Source organism: Parus major, chromosome Z, assembly GCF_001522545.3.
Source record: "Parus major isolate Abel chromosome Z, Parus_major1.1, whole genome shotgun sequence".
NCBI classification, from domain to species: domain Eukaryota; kingdom Metazoa; phylum Chordata; class Aves; order Passeriformes; family Paridae; genus Parus; species Parus major.
Window position 1 is genome coordinate 36,247,184 of NC_031799.1, and position 10,162 is coordinate 36,257,345.

General features: G+C 39.9%; 1 protein-coding gene across 2 annotated transcripts in view; it reads left to right on the forward strand.

Annotated features, from left to right (window-relative positions):
- RMI1 (RecQ mediated genome instability 1) overlaps positions 1-4,196 on the forward strand; it is a 6,432-nt gene extending 2,236 nt beyond the window's left edge. For both annotated transcript variants that reach the window (XM_015653410.3, XM_015653409.2), the window contains exon 2: positions 1,430-4,196. In XM_015653410.3, coding sequence (XP_015508896.1) covers positions 1,458-3,341 — 1,884 coding nt within the window. In that variant the 5' untranslated portion in view covers positions 1,430-1,457 and the 3' untranslated portion in view covers positions 3,342-4,196. The remainder of the gene's footprint in view (positions 1-1,429) is intronic.
- The last annotated feature ends 5,966 nt before the right edge of the window (positions 4,197-10,162 follow it).

The following is a 10,162-nucleotide window of genomic DNA, read 5'->3' on the forward strand; positions in this document are numbered from 1 at the left end:
GCTGAGGGCTCTGGGTTTGTCTGGTTTGGAGAGAAGGAGGCTTGGGGTGACCTCATCGCTTGGTAGAGCCTCCTTAGTGGGGACCTGGAGAGGGAATGCTGGCCTTTTCCTGACATCCAGCAACAGGGTATGTGGGAATGGTTCAAAGCTGTATCAAGGGAGGATCAGACTTGACAATAATTTCTTTGCCAAGGACAACAAAGCTGATGAAAGGCATAGAGAGTTAGTGGGGTTAGGTGTGGTTGAGGGAGCAGGGCTGGAGTACAGGAGGCTCAGGGGGCATATTATTGCCATCCAAATCACCTTGAAAGGAAATTGTTGCAAGGTGGGGGTCAGTCTCTGAGTCTGACGTCAAGGCTTTCCGAGGGAGGTTCAGGTTGGACATCAGAATTTTTTCATGGAAAGGATGTTTAAGCAATGAACAGTCTGCCCAGGGAGATAATGGAGCCACCATCCCTGGAATTGTTCAATAAGTGATTGGACATGGTACTTGGTGCCATGATCTAGTTGACATGCTTCTTGGTGTTAAGTCGAAAGTTGCATCTTGGAAGTCTTTTCCAACCTGAGTGATTCTAATTGTAAGAGAATGATCAAATACTGAAAAAGGCTTCCTGTAGATGTTGTTGATGCCCTAAACTTGTTAGTGTTTAAGATGTATCTGGACAATATAATTTGTAATGTGCTTTTAGATTTGGTCAGCCCTCAATTGGTCAGGTGGTTGAACTAGATGATCATTCGAAGTCCCTTCCAACTGAAATACTTCTGTTCTACTCTCTGTAGAGCTACTTTCTAAACTAACAAGAAGTTAGAGTTTATTACCCACTGATATACTTGAAATGATAACTTGCCAAGATTTGGTGCAATTGCAGCTAAGTCCTGCCCTGGGTGTCTAGATAACATTGATTCAAGCCAGCTTCCTGTTGTCAGGTACAAAGCTTTCAGTCACAGACAGAAAGTCACCCCTCTGATGTAAGTGTTGCTAGACCACAGCTTGGTTCTATAGATCCTCTTACTTCTGTTCCTAACAGTGCTGGTGAATTGGGAGAGTAACATCTCAGGTCAATTTCCAGGTAAACTGTCTGTTAACAGAAAGAAAACCATAAAAAAAGAGGAAATATATTTTAAAACCTACTTTCGTTTTGGTTTGGGGTTTTTTTTGTCCATTCACTTCCAATTGATATGAAAAGGGTTTCAGTTATAATTTTCTAATTAAATCAACAGAAAAAAAGCATGGTTACTTGTGTAAGTCTCCATACTTTCATTTTGCACATACCTTTTATGCCAATTGAAATGTTAAATGTTGGAAATGCCTGTAATTTTACTGTCTGTAGAAGTATTTTTAATTTTTTTATGTAAAATGAGAATGAAACGTGTAATAATTTCAGTTTTTGTCAAAAAATTAAGTATGTCTTTTTGAATTCAATTTTAGGGAATTCAGTCTCTTGCCGTGAAAGAAAATGTCTACATCTAGCATTGTAGCAAGAGTGGAAACCTGGCTTTCATCCACATGGCACATTAAAGTTCCTTTAACATGGCTGGCAGCATGTATTAATTGGATCCAGGAAGAAAATAGTGGTAGTAATTTAAGTCAAGATCAGATTAATAAGCAGGTATTTGAGCAATGGCTTCTTACGGATCTGAGAGACTTGGAATATCCAATTTTGCCTAACTGCATCTTAGATACTCCCAAGGGAGAGTTATCAGGCTGCTATTCCATACAGATTGATTCACTGGTGGATGTTAGCCAGCCAGCATATTCTCAGTTGCAGAAGCTAAGAGGGAAAAGCACTGTAAATGAAGAAGTAACAGGCAGTTCTCAGGCATTCCAGAAGCCCTGGGAAGCAAAGCCTACTCGAATGCTGATACTACAACTAACTGATGGCATACATCAAATTCAGGGCATGGAGTATCAACCGGTGCCTGTTCTCTGCAGTAATCTTCCTCCTGGAACAAAAATCACAGTACAGGGCACTATTGCGTATCGTCTTGGTGTTCTTCTGCTTAAACCAGAAAATGTGAAACTGTTGGGGGGTGAAGTTGATGCTCTTCTTGAGGATTATTGTCAGGAAAGGGTCCTTGCTAGATTAATTGGAGAAGCTGAAAACCCTAATTCTGTTGGACAAGCTGGACATGAACAGATTTTTGCAAGGCCTGTGGATGAATTAGAACAAACTCTTGGCCCTTCAGATGAAGAGCTTTTAGCCAGCCTTGATGAAAATAATGAATTTACTTTAAACAACAGAACATCTTTAGAAAGTGGATACTGTAGTAGAAGCAACAATTTTAATACAGCCTCAGATTCACCGTCTGCGCACAATGGAAGTGTTTTGCTGCAAAAACCTGGAAGTCCTTTGCCTCACTCAGATGAACAAGTTTCGCCTCCCGTAGAATATGCTGATGCCTTTTTAAATGATTTTCCTTTAGAAGACGACTTTCTTCTGGAAGAAGAAATGCAAAGAGAGATGGAAGAAGTGCCACCAGTAGACATGAACAGAAACATAGGTTTAATTACTGACAGACTTCCACATACATCTAGAAGTTCCTGCCCTTCGTCTTTAAATGGCACTGGTGAAGAAGACAGTGTGAATGGAAGAGATAAGCCCAGGGATGCTATCAGCAAGGAAAAGAATGTGAGAAGAATGATACTTGATGAAGATGGGAATAGAATAAGTAACTTTTTGCAGCACAAGGGCTTACGTCAGACCTGCAGTTCATCTGACTTTTCTTTGGAAAATCCTCCTAAGGAAGGACAGAATTATACAGACCTAGATGAGAGCAGATACAAACACCAACACACTTCTGACAGTAGGGTATTAAATGATGATCCTATGTTTTCCCTAAAAATGGATCCAGAAGGAGATCAGCAGGAACATGATTCACAGATTTTTCCTTGCAAGGAAGTAGAGGCACATTTAGATTTAGATTCTCCACCTTTCACATATATTTCCGTTCTCCTTGCAAAAAAAACAGAAACTGTTACAGTTCTGAAAGTTAAATGTTTTATTGTCACTCTCACTGGAAGCCTTACAAAAAGCAATGGGTCCTGGGGTATAAAGGCAAAAATTTCTGATGGCTCCGCTTATCTTGAAGTAGATTTTGCTGATGATATTCTAACAAGTTTGATTGGCTTTTCAGTGCCTGAAATGAATAAGCTGAAAAAGGATCCAGCTTTACGTCTAAAACTTAAGGATGGTTTAGAGAAATGTCAAAAACAGCTGATAGATCTCTGTTGTTTGATGACTATTGAGTTTGATCCATTTCAGTCTAAAGCTACTGTATTAATTCTCCAGGAAGCTGATGCTAGGCATCTAGAGCAATTGAAGAAACGTTTGAATAAATAACATGTGCAAACTTGCAGACTGTATATTAGGGAATGTTTAAGTCAGATTTCCATCGAAGAACTCTTGAAAGTTAAGTGATGTGTCTTTTATCAGGAATTATAATGTAAAAGTGTGACAAGGAGATTACTTGTTGGAGCAAAGCTGAGCATTTTGTTTCTAATGGTAACAGTACTGCAATAAGATTTCAAATATTAGTGTTTTGATTTTTTCATTCTGCAAAATCCTGTGTGTTCTAGACTGGTAATCCTGAGTAGCAGAATTTGTCAGGAAATGTGTAACAATGAACAAACCATCTTGTTACTTTACTTTTTCGGGTACTTACCTGATTTTTAAAAGAAACGTACAGGAGACTGAGTTTTTTCTTGGAGAAAATCAGTTGAATAAATTTAAATAACTAATTGTTGTTCAAGTACAGTCTCTTCTGACTATGCCAATCTGGAGACTCAAATCTATATTCACTGTGCAAGAACCTAAAGTATAGAGAAATGAAAGATTGACTTCAAAATACTCAGAGAAAGAAAATCCAATCCTATACAAAAGAAAATTAAAAAGCTTCTTTATTTTTAAAAATAATTTAAAAGAAAGCCAAGTGTTTTTAAGTTTTTATTAGAATAAAATTGTAATATATATGGGGATTTTATTTTTTTTTGTCATGTTAATGTTAATAATTGCTAATAGCTTTGAAACTAAAGGCAAACTCATTCATGAACTCTTATGGTTACTTGACTAATCTTTCTGCAGAGTAGTCAAATACTTTTGCTGTGTATATGTTGTATAGTATGTTTAATGTAGGTCTTAATTTTGTTTGATTTTTTTAAAATTTCTGCTTCTAAAACAATAAAGTTTTCATTTAAATTTTGGTGGATGCTGTTTAGTCACTTTGAAAGAAAAATATATATTTTGTTGAGTATATAGAGTTTGATTAAGTTTATTGGTTTTTTTTTTCTTCCTATCCTTTCCCCTTTGCTTAGTTTTTGGTTTTGTTTTTTGGTTTGCTTTGGGTTTTTGCTTGGTTTTGGGGTTTTTTGTTTGTTTTTTACTTTGGTTGATTGGTTTGAGTTGGGTTGTTTCCCAGTGAATGTAGAAGAATTACTATTCTGACAGAGGAACCAGTGACAGGAGCAGTTTGCCCAGTGTTGGTAGTGTTTGCAAAGAATGTAAAATTGGTGGCTAGGAGAGGGATTTTTTTTAATTGACGTGTCAGTATGTTTTTTCAACGACTTTTCTTTCTCTGAACAATGTCTCTTGGGCCATTGAGATTTGCTGTGACAGATGGTCAGTATATATTACTGCTCAATCCCAAATTAAGAACCATGCTTGAAGACTCCAAGGAAAACTAGAGGTAATTTGCCAAGTAAGGTGAAAGTGGAGGAAGGTGGAGTTTGGGACATCTTGAGGGTTTTTATGCTTGAGGTGTGAGGGGTTTTAGGCTTTGTTTTGTACAGTTTATAAATACAAGCATATCTGTGTCCCTTTCTTGCCCTCCCACAGGGAAGAGAAATGGAGGAGTTTATAACCCTGTGAGCCACCTCTGTGTTTATTTTCTGAGGCTTTTGGGAACAGTACATTGTCTAGAATTGTAAAAGCAAAAGCTTTTTCCTGTCTGGAGCCTAGACTACTGGATCTTGGGTTACAGTTTCAGAAAAAATTGCTTGTTAGTAGGAAACTGACCAAGCTTCATTTCATGTAATCCTTGTAGAAGTTAATAGAGCTGACTGTAAATCTTTAGTGCCATTTTATGGAAATATTTCTCCTATAATGAGTTAGGAAACTTCCTTTGAAGTTTTTGCCTTAGCATGTAAAAGAATAGGAGTCTTTAAACTTCAAACAGCATGAATAATATACAGATTTTATACTGCTTGTGCAAAGCAAGAGCCATGTTATTCAAACTGCAAAATTGAATTGTTGTATTTGGTTTAGATGATGAAGTCACACCTGCCCCTCCTTTTTTGCATTTGCCTTAGCCATCTCTGCTACAATAATTGTATGTCTCCTGTTCTCTTCCTCCTTCCTCCACCTTTCCACCTTAAAGGCAGTGTTATTTATCTGACATTTTCTCCTCCCCGCCCTCCATTGTCCTTGTATTCATTTTCAAGCCACTCTCATTCCTGTGGTCCAGTTCAAGCAAGATCTCAACAAAGCTGTTTACAGCATGACTGCTCTGCAGATATTTCAGTGCAATTTTCTGGTGTACAAGGTTACCAGATCTGTGTTCGAGCTTTTAGAATAAATGAGAAATACTGCATAGTTTTTCCAACAAGAAAAGGAATGAAATTAATGATATTGAGAAACATGCTTAGTTAAGAGCTGATGTCAAACAGAAAATGGTTTATGTGGTTATGTGTACCAGTCATTGATCTTGCCTTATCCACTTTCTTTGCTCTCAGAATCAATTTTTCTCTTAACAGTCTTAATGTTTTGGTGCTGTGTGTATACATGGTGTGCATATATTGCCTCACTGTACCTGGCAGTGGTGTGTGTCAGAGCTCTTCGGAGAACCGCTGTTCTTACAGGCTGAATTCACAACACAGTTGCAACCCCAGCAGAGGTATGCCACATTTCTGGAGAGTGCAACAGCTCTGCTGTATCAGCTGCTGAAGGCACTTGTCATGGCAGCTGCTCTCACACATTATGTGTAGCCTTCTGGCAGAAAGCAGCTTTTGCACTTTCTGTGATCTCTTGTCTACACCATATCACAAACCAACTTCTTCATGTTTTCTTTGGTTCAGGTGCTAAGTAGACTTCTGCACTTGCAGTGTATCTGACTGCAGTTTCAGAATCCATGTTCTTCAAGAGTATTTTCTTTTTTATGGGGAAAATAAGCTGCTTTTTTTGTTGCTGTTCACAGTGAGAACTTGCAATTAACTTGGTCTCAATATATGAAACGTGCAATATTCTCACACAAGGACATGGATGTTACTCTGTTAACAATAAAAGTTGGTTCTTGCCTTACAGTTATTCAAGAAAATGAAATCCATGAATGTGCTATGGCAGTGACAGGTACCTGCATCAAAATATCCTTTAAAAGCTCTGTCACTAAGGCAAGCTAGTAGAAAACAGAAGGCTCTCAGAAACTTTGCTGTGCCCTAGTTCTTTTCAAGGTATTCACTCAGACTGTAGAATAAGGCCATGGCTAGTCCAAGAAATATGGCAGGTTGCCAAATAGACTAGGCTGGCAAGAACGGCTTGAGGACTAGTCTAATCCTACTGGATATTAGTTTGGCCACAAATATGCATGTCATTAGAACCCAGCAACCTTCTTGTTGAACACTGGCAGTGTTCTCAGGAAGCAGCAGCTAGGTGAGATAATGTAATTTCAAAGTATGGGTGAAGAATGTTAAGGGATTTCCTAAAAGGTATTTTGGACTGCTCAGTAATGTGAGTTCACAGTAGAAGAATTATATATTCAGGTCATATCAAAAGCAGAAATTTTCACAGTAATGGAACATGATTAGATGGTACAGTAAACAGAACATTTTATTCTAAATACAAAGACCTATTTCTTGATGTCTCACTGTAATAATGTCAAACATTTCTGTTTTGAAAAAAAAGGTAATAACTTCAAGCTTTTTACTATAGGGGGGAAAGATTTGTAGTACAGTGTTTCTGAATTATCTGGTGGCAAGGAAAATTACGTGTATTTATCTGAGAGGAAAAGGCAGAAAGGACTTTAAAATTTAAGTAACACCTCTCATTTCAGATCCAGTTCTCTTGTGTCATGGTCCTAGAAGGAACAGAATACCAGTAGTAATAACAGCTAATGAGAGGATAAAGGATAGCTGACATTACAGCTCTAAATTCGACAGAAGAGGCAAGTTTCTTACAAATGAGCTGCTCATCTAAATGTGTGTGTATGACAGTATGTTCTGTATCAGTCTGTCACTCTTACTCTTTTCCTTAAGGACTACTTATCATAGTGGATTTTCTAATAGGGTGAAATTGCAGTGTGTGGCTGTTAAAATTTGTCCAGCTTCTGATTCTTAAGGCTAAAAAAGCCTTGTTCTTCCATCCTTTCCAGGAAATGGCATGTGCTCCATCTCCTTGACCACCTTGGCAGTGCCTGCTGGTCACCTGCTTCACTGCCAGTGGCTTTGTTGTGCTAGGGAATGCTAAATAGGACACAGCCCTCCACATGCAGTCTCACAAGTGCAGAAAGCAGAAGGCAGCTTGCTCTCTGGGACCTGCTTGTTGGCTCTGATGGTCATTGCGGCCATAACGTCACATAGCTGACTTCTGATATGCTGCACACTTGGGCTCTTACTCTAAAGCTTCCTACTAACCAGCTGGTTCCCAGCCCATACTCTTGCATGGAGTTGTTTCTGCAAGGATAAAGGAATTTGCATTTGTCTTTGTCAAACTTATATTTCCATGTCCATCCTATGCCATATTGATTCTGTATCTAATTGCTTTCATTTCTTTTCTTGCCCCTCTCTGCCACGTGTGGAAGCTTCTCTACCACTTGTGCCATATCTACACAATCAGACACCTCTTTCTAGAGGGAATTAGGTTAGGCAGACATGACACTGTAGGCCTGTGCTGACTGTTTCAAACTACCATCACCTTCATGTGCCTAGGTATGGATTCAGAGAGGATTTGCTTTAGCCTCTGCGACTGCGGCTAGACTGTCAAGTCAGTAATTCCCTGGATCCTCCTCCTGAAACATGGGTGTGACACTTGTCTTTTACCACTCACCAGCTACTGCTATAACCTCTCCAGTGTCATGGAGAATGTCCTTGTGGGACATGATCCAGCACCCTCTCTGGTCCCACGTGGAGTTGTATGTGTTTGCAGGGTAAAGTACTCTTGCTACAAGGGGGTGCTGGTACGTATGAGCTCAGTAAGACACTCTGACTCTAAAATACCATTTAAAACACAAGTTATTAGAAGTAACACTTCCAGATAAAGGCAAGGCCATGCAGGTGGCATTAGCTCTGATACAAATAGCAGCTGCCAGCTGGCTCCTCCAACACTGTGTCCTGCTGAGCTTGTCCCACCACAGAGATTTGGACAGCCCAATACAGCCTGAAGGCCACAGTGGCTGTGCACAGCACAGACCTGTGCCTGCTCAGGTTAGCCATTACATTATGTGTGTCACTGGACACTCAACATCATCTGGTCAGCATCATCCCATTCCCTGTCCCATTACTTGCAGTAGGCTGTACTACCTTTCTACAGATACTGTTCATAGGCTTGTGAAAGGTAATAGGCTTCTTGTCATCTGCTCATGGATCACCTGCTTCTTTGGGAATCTGTGTTGCCTGTGTGAGCTGTAAGTTATTTAGGCTGTATCACAGGTTTCATACTGTAGTGGCAGAGGAGATGGTGGAAGAACATTTTTGGCCAGACAATACTATTTAAAAAGCCATGGTAATATATAACTTACTGCTTTGTGCCAGGTGAATACCAAAACACATTTTAGATTGTTTTCATGGACAAAACTAACATTGATTTCAGCAAAGTTCTGTTAATATAAAGGAGGGCAAAATGTAGGCTTCACAAATACTGTCTGAATTTGCAATGTGGCACAAACCAGTGAGCTGAGTTGGGTGAACTGAGAGAGGTACTCACAGAAGGAGTTAGAGGATAAGGGTATTTCCCTGATTATCAGGGGAGTTCTCACATAGTCACTGTGACAAAGAAAATTTGCCTCAATTCCATGGCTATTAAAAAAGCAGGAATTCTAATCCAGTTGTCTGAGAGAGCACCAAATCTTCAGCCCAAAAAGAAGAGTTTGAGCAACTTTTTAGGTAGGTGGAGATTGGAGCTGGGAGACATTCCATACTTAACACTTCTTAGTAGCTAAATGAGCGCACAGACTTAGATTTTTTTAGCTTAATTCCTTATATAAACTTCAGAGATACACAATATAGTTAATTTAGCTGGTGTAAATCACTGTGACATGTTAAACAGCTTTTTGTTTGCCTACTTGGTAGGTTGGAATTTTCTTCTAGGATGAGAATAGTCTTTTGTGCAGGGGGGAAAAAAAAGAGCTCTACAGAGAGACCTGGAGAGATTCAATCAATGGGCTAAGGACAGCTTCGTGAGGCTCAATAAGGCAAAGTGTCCAGCTCTGGAGTCACAACCACCCCATGCAGTGCTACAGACTGGGGGAGGAGTGTCTGGAGAGCTGTTTGGCAGAGCAGGATTTGGGGGTGTTGGTTGAAGCCAGCTCAATGTAAGTCAGCATCATGCCTGGGTGGCCAAGAGGACCAATGGCATCCTGGCCTGTATCAAGAATAGTGTAGCCAGCAGGAGCAGGGCAGTGATTGTCTCTCTTTATTTTGTACTGGGGAAGCCACACCTTCAATCCTGTGTTCACTTCTGGGCTCCTAAATTTAAAAAGGATGTTGAGGTGCTGGAGAGTGTCCAGAGAAGGACAACAAGGGTTATGAAAGGACTAGAAAACATGTCATACAAGGCATGGCTGAGGGATCTGGGTTTGTGGAGGAGGCTCAGGGGGTGTCTCATTGCTCTCCACAACTGCCTGAAAGGAGGGTGTAGTGAGCTGGGGGCCAGTCTCCTCTACTGTGCCTGCAGTGAGAGGACCAGAGGAAATGGCCTTAAGATGGGACAGGGGAGATTCAGACCAGATAATAGAAACTTTATTTTTCACTGTTAGGGTGGCCAGGAATTAGGTTTCCCTGGGAGGTGGTAGACTCAGTATCCCTGGAGGTGCTCAAGAGGAGTCTGGATCTGTTGCTGAGTGGTGTGGTTTAGTAATTTAGGGGTTACAGTGGTAATGCTGGACAGTGGGACTGGATGATCTTAAAGGTTTCTTGACAATTATATAATTCTATGAAAAGCGGATTATTATTTCTATT